General features: G+C 43.2%; 1 protein-coding gene across 1 annotated transcript in view; it reads right to left on the minus strand.

Moving 5' to 3' along the window:
• Positions 1-26799, minus strand: part of LOC126962516 (core histone macro-H2A.2) — a 61006-nt gene that overhangs the window by 31569 nt on the left and 2638 nt on the right. Inside the window, exon 2 of the mRNA XM_050803642.1 lies at positions 4859-5089. Within this exon, the coding sequence (XP_050659599.1) occupies positions 4859-5030 (172 nt within the window). The 5' untranslated portion in view covers positions 5031-5089. The remainder of the gene's footprint in view (positions 1-4858; positions 5090-26799) is intronic.

The following is a 26799-nucleotide window of genomic DNA, read 5'->3' on the forward strand; positions in this document are numbered from 1 at the left end:
AAGAATCCTCCCAGCTCAGCTCCCTAGCAACTGGGACTATTCAGAACATACCACCACACCCTGCAACCTCCACCTTCTGGGTTAAAGTGATTCTTCTGCCTTAGCTTCCCAAGTAGCTGGGATTACAGGCATGCACCACCATGCCCGGCTTATTTTTGTATTTTTAGTAGACATGGGGTGTCATCATGTTGGTCAGGCTAGTCTCGAACTTCTGATGTCAGGTAATCCACTCGCCTTGACCTCCCAAAGTGCTGGGATTATAGGTGTGAGGCACCGCGCCCGGCACACACCTGGTTAATTTTTAAATTTCTTGTAGAGAAATCTTGCCCACCATCTTGCTCAAGCTGGTCTGGAACTCCTGGACTCAAGTGGTCCTGCCACTTTGGCCTCCCAAAGTGTTGGGATTACAGGCATAAGCCACTCTGCCCAGCCCTCTTGGACATCTTATAGACACCAAAGCTCAACAGGTCCCAAACTGAGCCCCTCCTGCTGCTGCCTGGTTCTCACCCATTGCTCCCTACTTCAGCTACAGGCACCATTCTCCATCCACTAGCTGCTTTGCTCTCTCTCCTCCTTCCTCTTGGCCAGACTTTTTTTTTTTTTTTTTGAGATGGAGTTTTGCTGTTGTTGCCCAGGCTGGAGTGTAATGGCACGATCTTGGCTCACCACAACCTCTGCCTTCTGGGTTCAAGTGATTCTCCTGCCTCAGTCTCACGAGTAGCTGGGGTTACAGGCATGCGCCACCATGCCTGGCTAATTTTGTATTTTTAGTAGAGACAAGGCTTCTCTATGTTGGTCAGGCTGGTCTCGAACTCCCGACCTTAGGTGATCTGCCCACCTTGGTCTCCCAAAGTGCTGGGATTACAGTTGTGAGCCACCACACCCGGCTGGCCAGACTTCTTTTACCCATTCCCTGCTCCTCTTGTCTCCAAGTCCACACCTCATTCTACTTCTCACCCAATGGGAGTGTGGCCTGAGAGAAAGTAGCTAGTCCACGCCTGCAAGATTCATGTCATCCTTGATGCCCCTCCCTGTGGATCCAATCCATTATGGAGCGGAGCTGACTCCACCCTCCAGAGAGCTCCCAGATTTTCCATTTCTTCTCACCATCCCCACTGTACCCTTGGTCCTGGCCACTGTCAGTTCTTTACAAAGTGACACTAAAACAACTCCACTGGTCTCCTGGAATCTGATCTTGCTCCTTGACAACTGTTCTCCTAAAGCCAGAGTGATGCCCCACAGATGCTGCCACCTCCCTTTGATGCCTCCTCTGCTGTGTGTGTGTGTGTGTGTGTGTGTGCGCGCGCGCGTGTGTGAACCCTCAACGTGGCCTTCAAGGGCCATCACAGTCTAGCGCCTGCTGCCCTGCCCCCATTTCATCTCTCACTCCTCCCATTCCCAAGCTCTGCTGCAGGCACATTAGGAAGGGCCACACACTCTTTTAAACTTGGAATCTTCTTCATTATTCTCAACCTCCTTTACTATCTTCCCCTAGTTCACCACCCCCCATCTGAATCTGGCTGACTCCCTTCCCCACCTGGCTGCTCATCAGAATCATTTGGGGGAACTTTTAAGAATCCTGATGCACAGAAAATACTCCAGCATCTCTTGGGGGTGGGACCCAGGCATCAGGATTTGAAATCAATCGATACAAGAAATGCAGGGTTGACAACCTGGTTTTGGTCTTAACAATGCTTACATTAGATTAGGCGGCCCTTCCCCCAACCCGCACTTCCCAAAGTTCCTCTCATTCCCTGCCCGACAGCACCTGATCTTATTGTGAGGCATTTCCTTCTTGTCCTCCTCACTGGGCTCTAAGTCCAGCAATGGGCAGGACCAAGTTAGCTGGTTTTCTGCTGTATCTTCAAGACCTGATTCAAACGAGGCACTCAGTCTAGATTTGTTTCACGAATGTGGAAGTCATTTCAAGGGTGACAGGAGGCTTCCACATTTTGACTCCCCTTCCCTAAACAGAGTCAATGGATACCTCTTTAAAAACCAAACAAACCAAAAAACAGACAAAAATTCCCCATGTCACTTACTCAACAGTAGCTTGCAATTCCACTAATATGATTCATTCCTTTGGATTACAACGCCTTGTCTCATTAAAATGTAAATTCAGCCTGAAAATATACCACCTTAATGGAATTAGTCATTTATACTTTGTCCTGAATGATTTTATCAGCTTTTAATAGAGGGGGGAGGAGAAGAATTACCATTTATTGAGTGCATCCTATACGCCAGGTGTTTTACACGTATTAGCTCATTGAATGAGGTTAAATGAGCTAGTTCTGGAAACACCTGGAGCTCAGAGAGGTTAGGGTAACAGAGCTGGTGGATGAGTCATCCCGATTGGAACCGACATCTGAGCCTGCACTCTCTCCGTGCCTGCCTGCCTTTGGAGGAGAGAAAAGGCACAAAGAAGGGAGGGAAAGGACACAGAGGACAGGCCTGGGCCTCAGGAGATCAATGTCACCTTCTCCTCCTCTATGTGGCCCAGGATGGTCTGGACACTGGGACTGGCTGGGGCAGGAGGACTTTGGCAATGGCACCCTTGCAGGTGTTCATCCTCTCCACATTCAACTCGCCGTATAAATGGCCCAATTCTATTGCAGGAACTCTGCCTAAGGACTCACTGTATGCGCTGGCGTGGAGAGGCTCAACAAATGCTCTTTGAATGGATGAACGAACAGGGAGAGGTAAGCTTCGTTTATCTCACACATCTGAACCAAAGACTAACAGAGATGCCAGGGATTCCAAAGGCCAAATTTTGTATATGCACTGGATTAGACTTTTGCCTGTTTTCATCACACAAACATTGGGGCAGTGTAGCACAGCAAAACTGCGTGGCTCGAGGTCGAGGGCCCTGGGGGAGTCCTAGTTCCCCATTTGAAAGCTGTGGGATCTTTGAGTTACTCAGTGTCTTCCAGTTTCAGTAGGTGACACACACCTACCAGGTTTTAAAGCTTCATAAACCCTTCTCAGAGTCTGCTCTCTCCCTCCCTCAGCTCGGAGGTTTTCCTATCAGATTCCTTGGCCTCACTCCAGATCCAGTGAATCAGACCCTTTGAGAGTGTATCCAGGAGCTTGCATTTTATTTTATTTTATTTTATTTTTTGAGATGGAGTCTCTCTCTGTCGCCCAGGCTGGAGTGCAATGGTGTGATCCCAGCTCACTGCAACCTCTAACTCCTGGGTTCAAGCGATTCTCCTGCCTCAGCCTCCCAAGTAGCTGGGATTACAGGCCTATAACCCCAGTAGCTGCCACCATGCCTGGCTAAGTTTTGTATTTTTAGTAGAGATGGGGTATCACCATATTGGCCAGGCTGGTCTCGAACTCCTGACCTCAGGTGATCCACCCGCCTCAGCTTCCCAAAGTGCTGGGATTATAGGTGTGAGCTACCATGCCTGGTGGGAACTTGCATTTTAAACAAGCATTCCCTACATCTTTTGGCTTGAAATTAAAAGACTGGCTACAATCTTGCTATTCAACGTGGGGTCCCTGGACCAGCAGCATCAGTATCACCTGGGAGCTTGAGGAATGGCGTCTCAGGGCCCACCCTGCCCTTGTCAACAAGATCCCTGGGTGATCCCACTTTGAAAAGCACTGCTTTTCAGAGTCCTCCAGCTTTCCCCAACCTCCTAAAGGAGGGAAGGACTTTTAGCTCAGGAGCAAGGCTTTCATTTCATAAGAGGAAGACTCATGATGCAAAGGTCTGCCTGGTGGAAGCTCTGTGGGGAGGACATTTCCATGCATGGATCAAGGAAAACCTTTCACCAATCAATGTTGGTTGGTGAGCGATGGGGACTAAGAGGGCAGGGCAGGACTGAGCATCTAGAAAGGAAAAACCAGCAGAAAAGAGGAACCTGGGGACAGAAGAGAGGACCAGCCCTGCCACAGCCCAGAGGATTTCATGCAGTGAGGCTTGCCTCCCCAGTGTTAGACTGTTTGGGGAGGTTTGCTTTTTAACCTGGCAGAATTCCCAAGGAACTTAACCTTGGTGTCTAGGGAATTTGTTAACCTTGGGCAAAGTCAGAGACATTGTTGCTCATGGCTATTACCCAACAAGGGACTAAATCACACTTATTGTATATATATATATTTATATATTTTATTTGTAAATATTTCTGAAAAGCACCCCGATATTGTAAAGTTTGGTTTCTGTTTAACTATGACATAAGAGAACAACAACAAAAAAGCTAAAGAGAAAGTTACTAAGATAAAGAACACACACAGCAAAATCTCATCTTTCAGTAAAAAAATTAACTTTAACAACAAATCTGGGAAACTATTTTCTGTGCACCCCTATTAGATGAGAATCACCTCAGTGAAGGAGAACAAAATTAGAACATTACATCGGCTTCATGGCAGCACCCGAAAGATGCTTTTGATGATCAGATAAATGTTATTTATGGACACTGAGTCCTAGTTTAAATATACCAGGAAAACTGATGTTTAATGAGCAATTTGATGTAAAAAGACTCCCTTTTACAAAATGAATATCAACTCCCCCATTCTCCCTGCAGTTTATTTTCTTCAGGAGCTTAGATATTTATATATTGCATTTGCTTAAAGTAAGACGCATCTTTTGCAGGACTGGTCTAGGAGGGCCACTTACTTGATTGTGGGTTCTCTGCCTTCCATGCTGATCACCTGTCCTTCCTATGCACTTTTCTCTCCCCTAAAGTCTGCAGAAGTTGATTTTAGCCAAGCAGGCCAGTTGCAACCCTGTCACCACCCACAGTAGCCTTGAGCCAGCCACAAGGCAATTTGGAGCATCCCTCCCCAGCCTGAGAGGGGGACCCAGGGGAGGGTGGGGACCTGGGAGCAGGCAGTCTCCTTTGCGTGTCCTCATTACCTGCCAGGTACTCAATGACTGCCGCCATGTAGACAGGGGCGCCCACGCTGATTCGGTACTTGAACGTCCCTTTCTTCAGATAACGCATCAGCCTCCCCACTGGAAAGATGACACCTGCCCTGGCTGAACGGGACAGCTTGGACATTTTCTTCTTCCCGCTCCGGCCCGACATCTTGCCTCAGTTTCCCTCTCAGCTTGCTGACACAGTGGCCTCCCGGCACTAACACAATGCTGAAAAGGAAAAAGGGAAAGAAGACAGAGTTGAGGAAGGGTAGTTGGCAAACATCTTGGGCACAGTGGCATGGCCCTTGGGTACCACTGTGACACCTCTGACTGCCCCAGGGAGGCAGCTGAAACCTGGCTGCCACTGCAGGTGCAGGAGGCATGGAGTCAGGCATGGGGTCTCTGAAGGGCATGGGCAAGCTCACCCACAAACATCCGTCCCCCACCAAGGCAGCCCGACCTCAAAAGGAAAGGCCACAGAAAACTGTCACTGAATAGGGAGGTCTCAATCCTGTGGTCAGCTGAACAATGATCCCCAAAGATGTCCATTTCCTCATCCCCAGAATCTGTGACTGTTATCTTATATGACAGAGACTTTGCAGATGGGATTAAGCTAAGGGTCTTGAGATGGGGAGGTTATCTTGGATTATCTGGGTGGGGCTAATGTAACTGCCAGCCTCCTTAGAAAATGGAGGCAGGGGGTCAGAGTGGGCAGTAAGAGATGTGAGAACAGAAGGAAAAGGATTTTCCCCTCAAAGCCACCAGAAGGAATTAGTCCTGCTGACACCTTGACTTTAGCCCAGTAAGACTAATTTTGGACCTCTGACCCCTGAACTATAAGAGAATAAATTTGTATTGTTTTAAATCACTAAGTTTGGGGTAATTTGTTCCAGCAACAATAAGAAAACTAATACTGGCCGGGCGCGGTGGCTCAAGCCTGTAATCCCAGCACTTTGGGAGGCCGAGACGGGTGGATCACGAGGTCAGGAGATCGAGACCATCCTGGCTAACCCGGTGAAACCTCGTCTCTACTTAAAAAAATACAAAAAACTAGCCGGGCGAGGTGGCGGGCGCCTGTAGTCCCAGCTACTCGGGAGGCTGAGGCAGGAGAATGGCGTGAACCCGGGAGGCGGAGCTTGCAGTGAGCTGAGATCCGGCCATTGCACTCCAGCCTGGGCGACAGAGCGAGACTCCGTCTCAAAAAAAAAAAAAAGAAAAAAAAAAAAGAAAACTAATACAATACCTCTTGGCTTATATGACTTTGCCCATTATAATGGTTAGTGTGTTAGTCTGTTCTCACACTGCTAATAAAGACATACCCGAGACTGGGTAATTTATAAACAAAAAGAGGTTTAATGGACTCACACTTCCACGTGGCTGGGGAAGCCTCACAATCATAGTGGAAGGTGAAAGGCATGTCTTATATGACAGCAGACGAGACAGAATGAGAGCCAAGTGAGAGGGGAAACCCCTTATAAAACCATCAGATCTCGTGAGACTTATTCACTACCACAAGAATGTACAGGGGAAACCATGCCATGATTCAATCATCTCCCACCGGGTCCCTCCCACAACACGTGGGAATTATGGGAGCTACAATTCAAGATGAGATTTGGGTGGGGACACAGCCAAACCATATCAGCCAGGTTTGACAGACATAACTGAGAGCTGATGCATATTTCTCAGACACTTTTCTAAATCATGCAATAATGTAGCACTCTTAGAAATGGAAACAGGCCAGAAGAGGCAGTTTTACTGAATATGTGTGGTATGCAAACATAGCAAATGAAAAGCCATAATGCAGCCTGAGCTTCTGTTCCTTGGAATGGGGAATCCAGGTTGATTTTGGGGAGGAACTTCACAGTCAGCACGAAGAGGTGAATTCAGCACAAGGAATTAAGAGGCAAATATTCACTGTTGCTTAAGGAAGCTATCTTTTGTGTGAAGATAAAATAATTACATATTCCTGGACGGAGTATTTGTAAGCCCACCTGCAATCTAGAAAATTGTAGTAGATCTTGGGTGGGCTCGATCTGCTGGTTGACAGAGTATTGTAACCGACAAATGGAATATAATCTTCAGTAAGTAAAAGCAAATTACAAGGGACAAACGGTCAGCAGCAAAGAAAAGGAAAATGACATTTTCTAGGAAATGTGTTAATATATCAAAGCTCTCTTCCCCAAGGTCAATGGCGTTCTCAGGGGCTGTTTCCTCTGGAGATGAAAAATGAGAAAGTCAGGAACAAATTTAAGTTGGTTCTATCCATTGATCCTGGTTAGGTCATCATACCAACAGGCAAGATGGCAAAGGAAAGGAGGGTCCAAGGAAGTTGCTAAATGTATGACAGAAGAAGGTACTAAATGAATGCTTGGCTAATATGAAATAGATACAAAACCGGGATTTACTTAATCTAGGTGAAAGAGTGAACAGATTTCAATTTTCTAAAGCATCTGATAACTCCATTACGACCAAGGAGACTATACTAAAGCTCTGAAATTAGCAACAAACCCCTTTCTCAACACTCACCTGTCCCTGAGGTGAATGATTCAAGTTTGGGGCATTTTAGTATATACTTCATATACATTATTTAAAATGCTCATATGTATTTACTACTACCCTATTTTATATTTTATATGTCGTTTTGCCACCAAAGGATGTAGCTATTCATCAGTTAGGTACAAGCAAGGATGAGAGAAGTGCCTTAGACTATTATCTCTCTGACCACAAGGCCCAGGGATCAGACAATGTTGTCATGTTGTTTTATCACGTTGTTGTTTCTTCATCTGGAAGAAACAAGATCTCCCACATTTGCTGTGCTGCTGCTGTCTGTGGCTGTTCACTGTCATAAATCCACTTGTAGGGGTTTTCTCTTTGAGGAAGCAAGCAACTATGTGTTAGGTAAACGTGTGGAGGGCCTGCTGTTAGCACTGTAGCATGAAAGAGGGGAAACAGACAGCATTGCTAGCTGGGTTGTGGGGCTCTAAATGGAGGTCCTCTTGCTATAGTGGAAAGAGCCCAGGACTGGGGAACAGGAAGTCCTGGGCATAGTGCCACTTCTACATAACTACAGTCATGCACCCCACAATGACTGCACATATGACAGTGGTCCCATAAGATCATAACGGAGCTGAAAAATTCCTATGACCTAGTGACATCTTTTTTGTTGTTGTTGTTTGAGAAGGAATCTTGCTCTGTCACCAGGCTGGAGTGCAGTGGTATGATCTCGGCTCATTGCAACTTCTGTCTCTCGGGTTCAAGCGATTCTCCTGCCTCAGCCTCCCAAGTAGCTGGGACTATCGGCGTGCACCACCACGCCTGTAAATTTTTGTATTTTTAGTAGAGACGAGGTTTCACCATGTTGGCCAGGCTGGTCTCGAACTCCTGACCTCAAGTGATCCATCCTCCTCAGCCTCCCAAAGTGGTGGGATTACAAGTGTGAGCCACAGCACCCGGCCAACCTAGTGACATCCTAACGGCATAGCACAATGCCTTACTCGTGTGTTTGTGGTGACACGGATGTAAACAAACCTACTGTGCTGCCAGTCATGTAAAAGTCTAGCACCTATAATTATGTATAGTATATAATACTTGACAACAAATGACTATGTTGCTGTACTCCTTCTACTTATTAAAAACAAGGTTAACTGTAAACCAGCCTCAAACAGGTCTTTCAGGAGGTATTCCAGAAGGAGGCATTATTATTACAGGAGATGACAGCTCCATGCGTGTTATGGTCCCTAAAGATTTTCCAGTGGACAAGACATGAAGCTGGAAGACAGTGTTATTGATGACCCTGACTCTATGTAGGCCTAGGCTAATGTGTATGTGTCTTATTTTTTTTTTTTAACAAAAGTTTAAAAAGTTAAAAAAAATTTTTTAATAGAAAAATGCTTATAAAGACTATAAAGAAGGAAAATATGTGTAGCTGTACAATGTATTTGTGTTTTAAGCTAAGTGTTATTACAAGAGTCAAAAGTTTAAAAAGGTTAAAAAGTTTATCAAGTAAAAAAATTACAGTAAGCTAAGGTTAATTTATTATTGGATAATTTATTATTGGATAAGGCTAATTTATTATTAAGGAAAATATTGTCTTTTAAATGTAGTATAGCTTACATGTACGGTATAAAGTCTACACTAGTGGACGATAATGTCCCGGGCCTTCACATTCACTCATCTCTCACTCACTCACTGACTCACCCAGAGTACTTCTGCAAGTATAGAGCTAGTCCTGCAAGCTCTATTCATGGCAAGTGCCCTATACATGTGTACTACTGTTTACGTTTTATACTGTATTTTACTGTCCCTTTTCTAAGTTTAGACACAAAAACTTACCATTGTGTTACCATTGCCTGCAGTATTCAGTATGGTAACATGTTGAGCAGGTTTGTAGCCCAGAAGCAACAGATCATATGATTATAGGCCAGGTGTGCAGGAGGCTGTACCATCTAGGTTTGTGAAGTCCACTCTATGCTGTTTGCACAATGACAAAATCACCTAACGATGCATTTCTCAGAATGTACCCCTTTCGTTAAGTAATGCATGACTGTAGTTATTTGAGCTTCATAAGTTACTTGTTTGGACCGCAGTGGCCTCATCTGTAAAACAGGGGAGGTGGCTAACATCCTTACAGTTGTTCTGCTCTTAAACATCCTGATTTTTCTGAAAGGTAGTTTTCAACGATTTTGGTAGAGAAGCTTAGGCTCTGTAAGCAGTAGGTTCTAAAGACTTAAGAGCCTACACAGGCTCATGAAGGTGCATTAGTGACTCTCCTAAGCCAATTATGTGCTTTTCTCAGTTAATGGTAAGTGGGATTGGAGGATGATTAGTAAGTCTGGTTGTCAAGAAAACCACCTGAAAAGCCCATCACAGGGTGGATGTGCTCTGTGAATATGGTGTGTGCTGGCTGGTCTTAATCTCTCCCTACCATGCTTCCACCAGAGAATGCTGCATGACGTACAAACATCACAAGGGCAGGGACACCCCCGTGCACGTGCACACACACAGACACGCACATGCGCACACAGACACACACACGCACACACACACACACACTTTCCTCAAACAAAACAACCAGAGAATGACTAGGTGTGCAGGATAAAGCTATCTAGGGACTTTCCCACTATTAGCTGTCAAGAGAAGTCACAAATTGCCCTAAAAATTGGAACTTAGGACTAGGAGTAGAAAAAAAGCAAGTGACTTCAGGGCATAGATGCCTAAAACACTCATGAAGAGGCCAGGTGTGGTGGCTCACGCCTGGAATCCCTAAACTTTGGGAGGCCAAGGTGGGTGGATCACCTGAGGTCAGGAGTTTGAGCCTGGCCAACATGATGAAACCCTGACTCCACTAAAAATACAAAATATTAGCCGGGCGTGGTGGTGGGCGCCTGTAATCCCAGCTACTCTGGAGGCTGAGGCAAAAGAATCACTTGAACCCGGGAGGTGGAGTTTGCAGTGAGCCGAGACTGCACCACTGCACTCCTGTCTGGGCAACAACAGTGAAACTCCGTCTCAAAAACAAACAAACAAAACCCAACACTCAGGAAGATAAAAGAGCCACGTAAGGAAAATCAAAGTAGGAACAAGTAGAGAAACATACCACCTGCACATTGTAAAAAAGTCCCTAAATGTAAGAATCATCCCAAACATGGTACTTTATAACAAGGTTTTCTCTCTGTGGCTTCCAGACTTCCCTCTAGGTGAGGGCCTTAGAGGAAATTCCCCTGGGTAGGGGATGCAGCTCCATCTGAATTCTAAGTGTGAGACGGATTGACTTACATATGTATTTTAAGCAGGACTGGAGAGTTCTCCATGCCTGCCAAACCCGTCTTTTTAGGTCTTGTGCAGAATTTAAGCAGCCAGGCACCTATCTCCCAGACCCTCTTGGGGACTCAGGGCTGTGAGGCCCCTGCACACGGACAGTAAGAATTAGAGCACATCCAGGAATCCCTAGGGGAAGCAAGGAGGGGCTGATGGAGCTGACATGTTACATCTATCAGAGCCCACCGACAGCAGGAAGTGCTGAGCCTCTGGGGCCACTCCAGAGAAGACCTTGCTTTCTAAAGACCACCTCTCCCCAAAGCCTGTGCTGGATTATGCCTGTAGTTATGATAAATTATAACCCTGAACTTCCTTCTTTCACCAGGCCACCCTTTCCTCTAACTCTGTTCCATCTTGGGAAGTCAGGAGTCAAAAACTTGAATGGGTTTTTATCCACATCCTGGGAATTGGAGTCTCGGTGTAGGCCTACCGTCTAAAAAGAACCACTGCAAGGTGAAAATTTGTTTCCTTCAGGAGAATACTTAATGTTTACATTTAAGTATTAGCCTGAAGGAAACAAATTTTCTGCTATAAGACAATTTTGCTCTGATTAGGCAAAACTTAAGGACTATGATATACTAAGTTTACACATTTGGAGAGCGAATATGGCTGGATGCAGCTCTTGGTGTGCTCAGAGACACCGTGTGGGCAATCCCTGGAGGCCACGCGGCTCTGTTCAGATGGCCCCATCTTCCCAGACACATGTGGGATATAGAGGAAACCAGACAAACCCTGGATCTGCAATGTACCTGTCCTTTCAAAGCAGAAAGACCAAGGTAAACAGTCTTATAATTACTCGTAGAGAGGATCAGAGCATTTCAAGCATGTTAACGGTGAGAAACAGGGAGGTAAAACTCCAGACTCAGAGAAGAAGAGCGAGAATGTGGGGCTCCTGGCTCGTTCCCCCCAACCCCCAGGAGCACAGCAACTGCAGGCACATCGTTGGTCTTGTGTGTGCTGGGGAAGAGCGCATATTCAGACGCTGTTGTTTCAGGATTTATTTTTAGGTTTGGCTTTTAAGCCCATAACAACACCGACAGGTTAGATTTTATATATAACACCGGGTAAATATGAAATTGCAGCATTGACTCAGACACGGGCAATAAACTCACACCAGACTATTCAAATAATTACCGTATTTCACTGATTTTATGATGCACTTTTATTTTTTAACATTTTACTGTCTCTAGAAGTCAGTATGCATCTTGCAATCGATACCATCATAGATTCAATGTAAGACAGTATTTATGGAGCATTTATTATTGAACAAGAAACTATATTAGATGTTGTTAAATTTACATGACCCTTGTCCTCCAATATTTTCCAGTGAAGTTGCCTGACAGACCCAAATGAAGTTTCAAATAGATGTTGGAGCCACGGTTCCCAAACTGTGCAGAAGCACCGCAGGAAGGTTTCAGCTTTCCCTTGAATACAGCCATAGTTGGCCTCTGTGGGACCCCACCACTACCAGCTCCCGATGGTTCAGTTTCAACAGTAGGGTGCACTATGTTCCTTTCGGTGATGCCCATTTTTTTTCTTTCAAAGCTGGGTTTTTGGCTGTTGTTGTGATTAAAAGTAAGTGTTGGGTGAAAGTCAATACAGAACAGAAAATGAGGGTGGTAGTGTCCAATCTGACTCCAAGGTCTGGGTATCTGTGCAGTGCCCAACAGCTGTATGCATCGTATTTGTAGTTCATTGTGGTTATTTAAGAACAGAATAAAAATACTTTTACCTTTTAATTCATGTGTATTATTTTCCCAAATGGCTAGTACAATGTTAGAACATGAATACTTATTAAGTTGTCTGGGCCTAAACACTTCATAAATGGAACAGGCAGGCGTTTCCTCTGCCCTAGTGGTATCAAGAACACGCTGGAGACACTAAGAACTCTGAGAAAGTGAGGGAATTTCTATGTGAGGGCCCACCTCCAACAAGCTTAAACCTATTCTTGTGACTTGCTCAAGGTTACCCTGAAGCAAGGAAAATAAGAAAGTTAAAGAAATTATTTAAATATTTTGAGTTTATCTTTAAATCTAAGGAATATTTGCACATAGTAAAAAAAAAAAAAAAAAAAAAAAAGAAAAAAGAAAAAGCAAAAAGGAACCAAAATGTATAAAATGAAGAGCAACAGTTTCTCACGCATTGATCTCATTTAGAGAGACAAGTACAGGCAACGAGGGTTAATTTCAGTTCTGGTGGCTACCTCCAAAACTCTCATGCTTATACCTCCACTTCTTGATCTATTTTCATTTTTAGACAGTCTCTATCTGTGCCGAAGAAGGATGAGACCTTAACCCACCTTCCTCCTCCCTTTTCAATTGTTGACAGTTATTTTTTCAGTTTTATTTCCTCCACTGATTGCCTTGGAAACTTGAAGTAATACTGTATACTCCAATCTCTATTTCTGACTTCATCAACTTTGGGGATTATCTCTCATGTCATCATCATATGAGACGAGGAAGTGAGTGCCCTAATCTTTCCCTGGTCCTCTCCTCTCTACATCACCTCCCTAAGCTCTACTTCTGTCTTCTATACTTGCTATCATCCTAGTTCATAACATATATATTTTATTCTATAATCACAATAAAATCATTCACATTTTGACTCTAGATTTATTTTGAAAGTTAAACTCCATTTGCATGGTTAAGACTTTCTAAATATTGTTCCCCGCAGAACTGAGTATAGTGCTTGTCACATTTGTAAATATTCTCTGCAGAATCAAGTGTGATGCTACCAACATAGTTTCTTCTTTGTGGTCCAGCATTGGAATCCTTGAGTCCTCATGTCAAGATGATTTTTTTTTTTTTTTTTTTTCCTGAAAACCTGATGTTCAAAAGCATTCCACGTTTTCTGGGGCTTCACATTTGGACCTCGTCTTTCTTGTATAGCTTCCTCTCTAACTCTGAAGTTATTAACTATAGTTGATTCTCAATATGTGGGGTAGTTATGTTCTATAAAGTAGTCAGAAACACAGAATTAGCGAAAACTGAAAAATTGCTCTTAGGGGAAATACAGGGTTAGGCTCCTACAAGCCTCTGGTCACAACATTTCATCAACTAATCAATACTTAACCTTGTTTTATGTGTATTTGTGTTCTAAGACACCTTGTTTAATAGATACTGTTGACTCATTAACATCGAGCTCCCGGCCAACAGCACTGTAACACGTGCCAGAAGGAAGCTTGCACATGATGGCCTTCTTGCACTTAGGAATGCTAGACATCATTTCAGCACGACACCTGGGGGCCATTCTAAACAGCAAAATCACCAACAAAAAGCACAAACATGCGAAAAACATGGCACTAAATAGGGCATGGAAAGGGCACTTGGTTGCAGTGTGAGCTGAAACAAGAAGGCAGTCACGTGGTGCAACCTCTGCTGGGAAGGTATGCTTGTGGCAACTAAGATGTTTTGCTGCTCTGTGCACGTGCATGTCCTAGAATGACCATGAAAGTGCCGCAAGTATTGATTTGGGGGTTCCAAATACATTTTAGCATGTAGGCAAATTCACAAATACAGAATCCACAAATAGGAACGTGGACCATATTTTTCTGTGTTGACAAAAGATGTTCCTTTACCATGTCCTCAAAATCACTCAGCTTCTCAATCATATTGTTCTTTGTAGAGACCCTGTTCTTCCCAGAGAACCGTTTGCAGAGGGGTTATTCTCAAAGCCCTCTGACCTCCAGCTCTAGTTTGGAATGGGAGTTGTTTTAGCCAGCGGTCCTCCTGGGACTGGTCTTTCTGGGACCTATCTTCTCTGTTCATCCTTGGCCCTATGACTTCCTCTTTCTTGGTTTTCTCCCTTGTTTTGTTGGTATCCACCTGATGTAACTCTTCAGAAACAGGACAGGGAAGTAAACTTTGTTTTCTTTCTTTTTTTCTTTTTTTGAGACAGAGTCTTGCTCTGTCACCCAAGCTGGAGTACAGTGGTATAATCACAGCTCATGGCAGCTTTGACCTCCTGGGCTCAAGCAATCCTCTACCTCAGCCTCCTGAATAGCTAGGACTATAGGTGTGCACCACACCCAGCTAATTTTTCTGTAGAGATGGGGTCTCACTATGTTGCCCAGGCTAGTCTTGAACTCCTGGCCTCAAGTGATCCTCCCGCCTGTGAACTCTTGGCCTCAAGTGATCCTCCCGCCTCAGCCTCCCAAAGTGCTGGCATTAAAGGCATAAGCCACCACATCTGGCCTAAACTTTGCTTTCTTTCAGAAACAGAACTATCTTACTTGAATGATCTTTAGGTTATCATTTAGTAGAGTATTATCATTTTTAGTGTCAAAATCATTTTGCTTCAATATTTTGAAGTCATTGCCAAGCCGCCTTCATCCTGCTCAGCGTTTGTCAATAACTTGGTTCAACCTGAAAACTTAGACTTTTATAACATGTAATTTTTTTTCCATTATGTCTCTGATTATCCCTCCCCACTCAACCCACTGCCAATTTCTTTATTTCTCTCTATACCCCCTTTCTTTGTCTCTTACTGAGATTCCTATAAACCAGGTATTGGATCTCCTGGATTAATTGTCCAAGTCTCTTATCTTTTTTCTTCTATTTTTTCTTCAGTCTTTATCTAATTTTGGTAATCATATTTTTAATTTCCAAGAGCTCTTTTTGTTCTCAGATTATTCCTTTTTTACAGCATCCTGTACTTTTATGTTTGTACCATGTCTTCAAATCTCTCTGAAACTAATTAGAATGTGTTAAATTTATCTTCTGTCCTCTAAATTATTTTATCAGGCAGTTGTTATATTGATTGATTGATTGATTTTCATCTTTTACTTTCATGTAGGCTTTTCTTAAATGTCTGGTGATCTTTGGTTATGCATTTGCATTTAAGAATGAAGGACAAGGCCGGGCGTGGTGGCTTATGCCTGTAATCCCAGCACTTTGGGAGGCCGAGGTGGGCAGATAACTTGAGGTCAGGAGTTCGAGACCAGCTGGCCAACATGGCAAAGCCCTGCCTCTATTAAAAATATAAAAATTGGCTGGGCGTGGTGGTGCATGCCTGTAATCCCAGCTACTCAGGAGGCTGAGGCAGGAGAATCAAGAATCACTTGAACCTGGGAGGTGGAGGTTGCAGGGAGCCAAGGTCCTGCCACTGCAACGATCCTTTTTTAAGCGCTCCAGACTGGGCGAGAAAGTGAGACTCTGTCTCAAAAAAAAAAAAAAAAAAAAAAAAAAAAAAAAAGAATGAAGGACAAGGTTGATGATTACAGGCAGATAGAAGAGCTTTCTTCAATTCTTCAACCATTGTTTGGTGAGCATGCTTCCTGTTTGGGACCTCTGGGTGTGTGTGCAGGGCATGCCAATTAGTAGGCATGGCTTTAGGGTGTCCAGTTAGGAACTAGTTAGTTGTATTAGTTCATTTTCACACTGCTGATAAATACACACACAAAACTGGGGACAAAAAGAGGTTTCATTAGACTCACAGTTCCATATGGCTGCGGAGGCCTCAGAATCATGGTGGGAGGCAAAAGGCACTTCTTACATGGCAGCGGCAAGAGAAAAATGAGGAGAAAGCAAAAGCAGAAACCCCTGATAAACCCATCAGATCTCGTGAGACTTATTCACTATCAGGAGAATAGCATAGGAAAGTCCGGCCCCCATGATTCAATTACTTCCCCCTGGGTCCCTCCCACAGCATGTGGGAATTCTGGGAGATACAATTCAAGTTGAGATGTGGATGAGGACACAGACAAACCGCATTAGCAGGCATGGCTTTAGGGTGTCCAGTTAGGAACTGAGGACCCCCAAATGCCAGAATGAGTGGGGAGCTTTATTTTGTGGTGTGATATTTATCCTAGAAATTCTACGTGTGCCTTGTAGTTTTGTAATTTTTTTTTTTTTTTTTTTTTTTTGAGATGGAGTCTTGTTCTGTCACCCAGGCTGGGGTACAGTGGCACAATCTTGGCTCATTGCAACCTCTGTCCCCCGGATTCAAGCAATTCTCCCTGCCTTAGCCTCCTGAATAGCTGGGATTACAGGAGCCTGCCACCACGCCTGGCTAATTTTTGTATTTTTAGAAGAGACAGGGTTTCACCATGTGCGACAGTCTGGTCTTGAACTCCTGACCTCAGGTGATCTGCCTGCCTCGGCCTCCCAAAATACTGGGATTACAGGCGTGAGCCACCATGCCCAGCCTCTTGGAGTTGTTTGATTGCTTTAGAGAAGAACTCTCAGATTGTTAGCTTAAGGGCTAAATACCAAACTGCTGGAAACTCTTCTAGTAGTAAAGGAGCGAGAAAGGACAATTCACGGAGCTGTCCTGGAAACAGACCTTCAATGAGTCCCCACTTCTCACCCTCCCCACCTTCGCTGCAGTTCCCTCTTGCTTTTACTCTCAGTTGTGGCTTCCCCTGTGACGTGCATATGTTCTTATGCACTTTCAGTCTTCTGGAAATTTCTTGAAATCCCCCACCTGCTGTTAACTAACACCACCAGCCCCTACCCCTTTGTTATTGTTTATTTTATTTGTACTTCTTTACCATTATTTCTGTGGCTCTGGAGAGGAGGGGTTTGAAGGAAAGTACATGTGCTCAGTCCATCATTTTGAACTGGAAACTGAGAATGTTATTTTACTTTAACATTTTAACAAAACTCATTTGTGGATCAGCCTGAAATGAGTATGCTGCTGAGGAGAAGCAGCTCAACTGTTTTATAATTGAGTAATAATGTCATGTTAAAAAATTAAGATCACCTTCATCACCAGGCGAGTCACTGAAAACTAACCGGTCTTGAGATAATTGAAGAATATAAAATTTTGCATCAAGAGACGATAAAGACTCCTTAATAGAATAGAATCCAACTCAGTGTGTCTGTATTTGCACAACTGCAGCATATGAGGTTCCTATAAACAATATTTAAAATTATACTGTGATCCCAGACGGGAGGAAAGAAAGGAAACCCCTCAGCACGTGCCCTTATTGAATGAGTTGCTTTTGGTGAGAAACAGGGAACTTTATTTAACACCCTGATGGCCTTCATCAAAAGACAAAATAGTCTGGTTTGTTTAGACCAATATTTTCTTTTTATTCAAATACTTTCTTTTTCAAGTATAAGGAGCTGATAAACAGTGAGCCATATTTTACACCTCAGCTTCTCCACATTTTTATTTTTATTTTGTAAACTGTGGAGGGCTGCAACAAACCCTCTACCAACCAGCAAGGTGGGCCATTAGACACCTCCAGAGTCCTGATTTATTTATTATTTATTTATTTGTTTGTTTGTTTATTTTGCTTTTGTTAATTTTTTTATTGGTATTTGGTTACATGAGTAAGTTCTTCAGTGGTAATTTGTGAGATTTTGGTGCACTGAACCCAATTCGTAGTCTTTTATCCTTCACCCCCTTCCCACCTTTCCCCTGAGTCCCCAAGTCTATTATGTCATTCTGATGCCTTTGTACCCTTATAGTTTAGCTCCCACTATGGGTGAGAACATACAACACCATCCTGACTTAAATGACCATTTTTTTCTATAGTCAAGCTTCTGCAAGGAGGTTTTGAAAAAAAGAGAGCAGTCAGTAATGTGAGGATTGGGAGCTATAATTACAGGCCAGGGTGTCAAAGGTGGGGTTCGGTCGCACCGATGAATCACCTCGACAAAGGATCTAGAATCACAAGTCAGCTTATTTTAAAGCACTCTTTCGAGATCATTCTCTTCAGAAGTATGCAAATCAAAGTGCTTTCATCATACATTATTTTAAATCTAGAAATAAGAGATCTTAGAGCTTTTTAATGATGGAATTGAAATTTTAAAAAACCTTTAAACATTGTTTTCATGAACATGAAATTCACAGTGTCATCCCTAATGGACTCGTGTACTGTTTTAAAATTGCTGAAATTTATTCAATTTATTCATTTTTATCCCCTATGATATTTCCCTAATCTGTGGTATTGTGCTTCAGAATATTTTATATTGTAAATATTTATGAAAAGTGATGGAGACACTGTAATGAAGCATCTTTGTCAGTTCAGAATAATCCTTTGGGAGAATAAATTGAGATGAAATAAAACAAAACTAGGTAGGAAAGGAGGGGATTCAATATAAATATATTAACTATACACTGAAATATATTTTAAAGGGTATGAAAAAAATCTAATAGATTTTGACTGTATTTTGGTATGTTACCCTAAGTACTGTATTAAAATAATAATAGTTTGTTAGCATTATTTTGTAGCTGTAAAAACCATTTTCAGTAACACAAGCTAAATCACTGGCTCTATTACACTTCCATTTATGAACTCCAAGGGCAAATCATTATAGTATAATACTTTCCAAACCATTTTCTTTCAAGGCCACCTTTAAGTGAATGAGAATAGTCAATAATTTTATCGTCATATATGTTAAAGCACATTAACAATTTATAACATAAAGGGTTATATCAAATGCAATTTCATCAAAATGACACGCAGATCAAATTAACCAAATTAACCAACCATGAATGTTAGAACCAAGCATTAATCCAATTTATTTAAATTATACTATTGGATAACAAATCATTCCCTTTTCAAAAAGTATTTCAAGTCACATCATGGAGCGGGAAGTTCAACTGCCGGCACATTCTTTGTCATTCAGAGGCAGAACATGTGTGGTCACTGTAGAGGAGCTGGGGACAAGAGGTTGGAGGGTTTAAGGGGTTGATTTAGGATTTCTGTTGCTGCTGCAGGCTACTAAGACATTTTAACATGTTTTGTTGTCTCTGTTGAACCTGAGCTATGGTTGTTTTAAAAAAGAGAAAAGCAGCAGTTGTTGATCTATAACGTAGTTTGTTTCTTTATTATTAGCCTTATGCTATTTTCTAATAAAAATATGTTTGGCCACCTGTAGTACTTGGATGAGAAATGAGTAAAAATAATTTTAGTTTTCTTTGAATCTGAGTTAGCAATGCATTCCTAAAGAAAGTCAACCAGAAAATGAAGCAGTTTGCCTTCCTGAATCTATTCATTCACAGAAAACAAAACAAAAACACCCTCACTGGGCCCAGCCTGGTCTCTTCTTGTCTTTTTGTTCTTTGAGGCTTGACAAATAGGAAGAGTGGGATTCCCATAAACAATATTTAAAATTATACTGGGATCTCGGAAGGGAGGAGGGGAAAGAAAGAAAAATCCTTAGCACGTGCTCTTATTGAATAAATTGCTTTCGGGGAGAAAGAATAAACTTTATTTAACATGCTGATGGCCTTCATAAAAAGACAAAGTAGTCTGGTTTCTTTAAACCAATATTTTCTTTTTCCTTTCTTTCTTTCTTTTTTTTTTTTGACAGAGTTTCTGTCATCCAGGCTGGAGTGCACTGGCCCAATCACAGCTCACTGTAGCCTTGACATCCTAAGTTCAAATAGTATTCCCACCTTAGTCTCCCAAAGTGCTGAGATTACAGGCATGAGCCACTGAGACCAGCTTGACCAATATTTTCTTTTAATTTAAATAAGTTCTTTATTAAGTATAACAGTGGGCAAACTATCTTGTTTTCTGCAAATCTAACAGATCCAAATTAGTAATGCAGTTTATTGTTATAAGCAGCGCCTTCTTTACTTCTCTGAGCAGGGCACTGGCTTTGTCTGGGCCAAGATGAGCATCCCTGATGGGAGCGGGCGTGTGCAGGAGTGCTCTTAGGGGCTAGGGTGAATGTTCCAGTAACAGACAGCAGGTGTGCCTAATCCACCAGGGGTTCCCAGAGACATCCATGTTTGCTGAGCAACTGAGTACATCAGTGGGGCCAGTTGTCTGCTCTCAAAACTAGAACAACAGACTGCTCTGGAACCCCTCTTCCTCCATCCCTTCCTCTGCCTGCACCTCCCTACCCAGTTTTTCTTGCTGTCTGTCCTTTTTTCTTTCTTTCTTTCTTTTTTTTTTTTTTTTTTTTAGAGAGAGTCTGGCTCTGTCACCCAGGCTGGAGTGTAGTGGTGTGATCTTGGTTCACTGCAACCTCTGCCTCCCTGGTTCAAGCGAGTCTCCTGCCTCAGCCTCCCAAGTAGCTGGGTTTACAGGCGCCCACCACTGTGCCCCACTAATTTTTGTATTTTTAGTAGAGATGGGGTTTCACCAGGTTGGCCAGGCTGGTCTCCAACTCCTGACCTCAAGTGCTCTGCCCGCCTCAGCCTCCCAAACTGCTGGGATTACCGTCGTGAACCACCACACCTGGCCTTGCTGTCAGTCCTCAGGCAGTGGCTGCACTGTGGGGAAAAGTGGCTTGGGTCTTTTGCTGCAGTTCTACGTTCTGTGCTGTTGACAGGCAGTGTTGCTCCCTGGTTATGTATGTATGGGTACCCTGTAGCTCCTGGGCCCCAGCATGGTGTATCAGCTGCTTCAGCTAAGGGCTACCACTGGCCACACCACACCATCCCCTCTGTGGGGGTAACCTGCCACTGGCCACACCACATGATCCTTTCTGTGGAGGTAACCTGCCACTGGTCACACCACACTATCCTCTCTGTGGGTGAAACTGGCCACACCACACCATCCCCTCTGTGGGGGTAACCTGCCACTGGCCACACCACATGATCCTCTCTGTGGGGGTAACCTGCCACTGGCCACACCACACCATCCTCTCTGCAGGTGAGACCTGCCAAAGCTCAAGGGGGCATCAAGGTGGTAGAATGGAAGGCACAGTGGACCACGGGGAGGGAGCCTCTAGTTCGGCTGTGCCTAGCTGTGGCCTATAGGCAAATCGGTAGGCCTTTCAGGGCTCCCCTTTTGCTTTAACAAAAATTTGTAGGAGGCCAGGCGCGGTGACTCACGCCTATAATCCCAGCACTTTGGGAGGCCAAGGCGGGAGGATCACTTGAGGTCAGGAGTTCGAGACCAGCCTGGCCAACATGGTGAAACCCTGTCTCTACTAAATATACAAGAGTTAGCCAGGTGGCGTGGTGGCACATGTCTGTAATCCCAGCTACTTAGGATGCTGAGGCGGGAAAATCATGAACCCAGGAGGCAGAGGTTGCAGTGAGCCAAGACCACGCCACTGCACTCCAGTCTGGGTGACAACAGTGAGACTCTGTCTCAAAAAAAAAAAAAAAAAAAAAAGCAAAACTAGAAATTAGGCTTTACTATATAAAAAAGATACAAGGGGAGCTGTCCTGGGTGGAGTGGGCAAGTGCCTGGGAACTTCAACGCTTGGTCCCCACCTTTCCTGCCTTGGGCCTCCAAGGGGCACTGGGCTCTGTGGAGCCCCACCTAAGAGCCCTTGCACCAGCTCACTTCTGAGGTCCTCTCCAACCTGTAAGATGCTCAAAATAGACTTGCTCTGAGCCCCACCTGTCACTTACATTCACAGCGATGGAGCAGCCAGGATAAGTAAGTCACATTCACAGCGTCTTTCCTTTGAAGTCGCTATTTCTTCACCCAGGATAACCACAGAAAAGAAAAACTGGACCTGAAAAAATCTGCTTGATTTTATATCTAGGACTGCTTTTTCTTCACCCCAAAACAATAATCTACATTGTTTACTGCAGAACAGCTGAGGTGAAAATTCAGTTTAGTGGTGATAGGGTTGTTGGCAGGGGACTTAAGTCAATGACCACTTCATTGAAATTCTGCAAGAAAGCTTAATTTGGAAGTTTACCACTCGGATGAGCAACCCAGTGAATTACCACCTGACCTAAACATTTATGTTGCATATTGTATAAGCTCTTGGGGTTTGTCTCTTTGTGCTCCACCGCCACTGTTTAATTTTAATGGTCTTATTGAGCAGCGAAGGCAGGAGCACAAAATACAAGTTACAAAATTCTGTGTGTATATATATATCATTGGCAGTGCCAGCCCAGACAGCACGGGGCCTGGGTTCCAGGGTAAGTTTGATTTTATCTTGTTCTGCTTTTATCCTGTTGTCATAGAAATATCCCAAATTTAGGCATCTAAACTCTTATCATCAGGACCGCCTTTCATATCCAGAAACAACCCCTAAATCTTTGGCCAGATCATGTGTTGTAACTTTGAGTGAAAAAACGTGGTCAGTGTATCTAACCCTTCTGACATCTCAGAGTCAGTTGGAGTAAATGTCTGTACACTGGTGGTCTATGCATATTACCACACACATTTCTATCAAAGCATAAGATTTTTGACTTGAATTACTTACTCCATTCCAAGTCCAAATTGGCAATGCCAGTCAAATAAATCGGGCAAAGTATGATGGATGGTGAGATGGATAAATGAACAGTAAGGGCTTCAGAGAAACCACCAAATTTATCTTATTTAATACTTTGTGACAAGACAGTTTAAAGCACAGAGTTCTGTGGCTCAGTCTCATATTCTTTCTTTCATTTGTCATAGTCGGATAAAGTAGTGAGACAAATAAGTTTTGAAAATAAAAATTTGCCTACACAAATGTTAAGCTGAGCATCATCTGAGAATCATTGGAAAGCTAGCAGCTCCTTGCTCTTACCACATGGGCATAAGGATTTAGGGCTTTGGGGTCAGGCTGCCTGGCTTGGAGTCCCTTGTGTGGTGACTTTGGGCATGTTCTTCATCACCACCCCCCCTATTTCTTTTTCCTGAGATGGGTGTAGTAACAGTACCTACTTACAGGGCTGCTGTCAGAATTAAATGAGTTAATACATGTAGGGTGCTTGAAGAGTACCTGGCAGGTAGCAGACATTTAATAAACATTAACTACTGTGATTTATTTCCACAGAAGAAATCATTATAGAGAACTATTTTCATGAAATGCAGTCTGACATTTTCTTGGGCATATTTCTGCCTCTTTGTCCTTCTATTTCAAAACCAACTGCTACAATTATTACTGTGATTGAGGTTGTGTGTGTGTAAAGGGGTAATAATGAAAGTTTAACTCTAGGAAAACCCTGAGAGCCACATCATCTGCTGAGAACCCTCACGACAGCAAATAGTTTTGCTTTTCCCAAGGCTGGGCACTGTCAGATCCCCTCGGTCTAATCCTGTAGTCTCCAAATTCCATCTGCCTGGTAATTCATAGTCATTGCAATGTTGGAAATCAAAGGATTTCACAAAATCATAACCTAAGACTGAAAGGGACTTGAGTAATCAATCATCTAGCATTCTCCCACCCCCCCACCCCCCAAATGTAGCTACAATGAAAGGAATGGCTTGGAAGGGAACGTGCTCATTGAATGACTTGTCCATGGCCTGTGAGACCAGACTAGAACCAGCTCCCTTACCCCAACTGCTGCAACTGGGCTCTTATTCCGACACGCTGTTGCATGTTTTACCCCCAGATGCCACCTAGCATAGTGTTAGGTCACAGTTGATATTCAATAAATATTCCTTTAACACGTATATGAATAAATGAAACCAGCCTTAAATATTTTGTTTCAAAAGGTCTCTTTTGTGATTTTTTGGGGGAAATGAATTATCCTCCCAAACACTTATCTTTCACTCCAACCTAATTCCCAATATACATCCCAGTGTATATTGGGGAAAAAAATTCTATCTTCAAGATTTCAGTATATTCCTTTTAAAAACATGATCTTCCAATACCATATTGGAACTCATATACTTCTCTACTGGTTCGTTTTTCTCTTTCTTCTATATATAGAATTTAAGACAGTCACAGACTTAAATTGCAATGAAAAAAATTGTGAGGGTTCTTTTAGTTCACCCTTCAACCTGAACCTTGGCAGGGTAGACCAGGCCAGGACTCTCAGCCTTGCAAGGGAATCTCATAATCATGTTGAAGAACGAGGACTAGCTGGAACACAGCATCTGCATCCAGCTTCCTTCCACCTGCCTTGCTCCCTTACCCTTCTGCATCCAAATCCTGCCACGTTCTCTACAAAGCCTAGCCCAACACCCTCCCTTCAAGTCCAAAACCCTCTTTTCCCTTTATAAATTGTTGTAGTTTTCTTGTGTATATCGTTACGTATTATCAATTACGTATTATCAATCACTTTAAAATTATTACTTGTATTTAGTTATCCAAGCAAGGCATACATTAATTCAAATTACACAACTTGGCCGGGCACAGTGGCACACACCTGTAATCCCAGCACTTTGGGAGGCTGAGGTGGGCGGATTGCCTGAGCTCAGCAGTTTGAGACCACCCTGGCAACATGGTGAAACTCCATTTCTACTAAAATACAAAAAATAAGCCAGACGTGGTGGCACAAGCTTGTAGTATCAGCTACTAGGGAGGCTGAGGCAGGAGGATTGCTTGAGCCTGGGAGATGGAGGTTGCAGTGAGCTGAGATTGTGCCAATGCACTCCAGCCTGGGCAACAGAGTGAGACTTCATCTCAACAAAACAAAACAAAACAAACAAAAAAACAAATTACAGAACTTCAAATATTATAACAAGGCTATGGATGGGTATTAATAATGATACGGCTAAAGCCCTTCTTGACAATTCCTCTAGTTCTTGTCTCTCTTAGTGGGCATCTTCTACACTTTTTCTGTCCATTTTGTATGCATTTTTACTTACAGAAATTTATAATTTTATTTTGTTTTTATATCAATAGTACCATATAATATGTACTGTTCTGCAATTTGCTTTTTTCATTAATAGTATATCTTGGTGATCTTTCCTGTCTCAGTATATATAGATCTGCTTCATTCTTTTGAACTGCTGCATAATATTCCAGAAGACAGATGCACCAGAGTTTATTTAGCCGTTCCCTGTTGATGGCTGTTAGGCTGTTTTCTACTTCAGAATGACCAAAATTGCAATGAACAGCCTTATACATGCTGAGCTTGTGGCTGCCTGCTTCTTTGGGTGACATACTGAGAAATGGAATGGTGGGTCACAGAATGTGCACGTTATTAATTTTATAGTGCCAAACTGCTCTCCCAATTGGTTATATCAATTTACACACGTCAGCAGTATATGAAAGTACCTGTTTTCCCATTAGCTTGCCAAAATCACTTTTTACCTTGTTTTACCGGCATGTATATTTTATCTCCTGGGCTGGGGGTTGTAAGCTTTATGAGAGAAGGGCCCAATGACTTCCTTATATTTTATTTCATTTCTTTCCCTATCTAGAGGTGTTTAAGAATTGGTGTATACTCAGGAGGCTGAGACAGGAGGACCCCTTGAACCCAGGATTTCGAGACCAGTCTGAGCAATGTAGCGAGACCCCCTATCTCAAAACAACAAAACAAACAGCAAAAGAACTGGTGCTCAATAAGTGTTTGTTGAATGATCTCTAACCACAAGTTCTTTGTTAATCTCTGTGCAATATACTTTCCATTTGCCAAGACTGCATCTAACTTGGAGGTTATTTCTTAAGGTTGAAAAACATTCTTAGGAAAGTTGGCTGAATGTTTGCACATCCCTCGCTGGTAACAAGTTACAGATACCTTCCATTTAAAGTTGCCTGAGACGGGACTCACCTCCTGTTCTGCTGGCAGGAGGCAGTGAAAACAGATGTGGTTGTCTCAGACAATAGCTAGCAGGGTGTCCTACCCACTGAGAAACGGCAGACCAGAGGCGCCTTAAAAATCCTGGGAACCAGACAGAAGATGGAACGGTGAGGGAGTAGGGTCAGAATCCTCAGGACATTCTGGATTCAAGGAGGTAAATTCTTTTGTGGAGTTTTGATATAGAGGAAACCACTAATCATGTGTAAAGTCTGACAATTAATGGATCCAGGTGAGGTGTAACTGTGGTAGGGTAGGAAAAATTAGAGGAGAGGAGAACTGGGCATGTTTTAAAAGGAAATTTGGCTACAGGAAAGAGGGGTTATGAAGATGTGAATTATGCGATGGGAGATAAACTTATCCACCGGGCAGTGCCTCTGTTTATTTATATGTCATGTTAGGCTAAAACAATTCTAAAAATCACCAGCATGCTTCCAAATCTTGGAGCTCTGAACATTTAGTCTGAAAATAAGAAGTGTTTTAAAACGGATTGAGAATTATGTGTAGCTTAGTGTGTGGTTCAGAACAACACACACGAAGACATGTTCTCCCTCTTAATGTTTTCTTTTTCTCTCACCTATTGAACCGTTTCAGTAGCAACTGTGAAGCCCAGTGAGGGGACAATTGGATTTCAAAACAAACACAAATGAGCAAAGTGAGGAAACCATTTGCCGTGGTGCATGGATCGTCCCTAGGGGATCCTGGGATCTGTGGGGCTTAGAACTGGGCCCTTGTTTTGAATTCCTCTGAGGTGGACAGAAGCTGGACGGACACCTCAGTCCCAGCGCTGCTGT

Source organism: Macaca thibetana, chromosome 9, assembly GCF_024542745.1.
Source record: "Macaca thibetana thibetana isolate TM-01 chromosome 9, ASM2454274v1, whole genome shotgun sequence".
NCBI lineage: Eukaryota > Metazoa > Chordata > Mammalia > Primates > Cercopithecidae > Macaca > Macaca thibetana.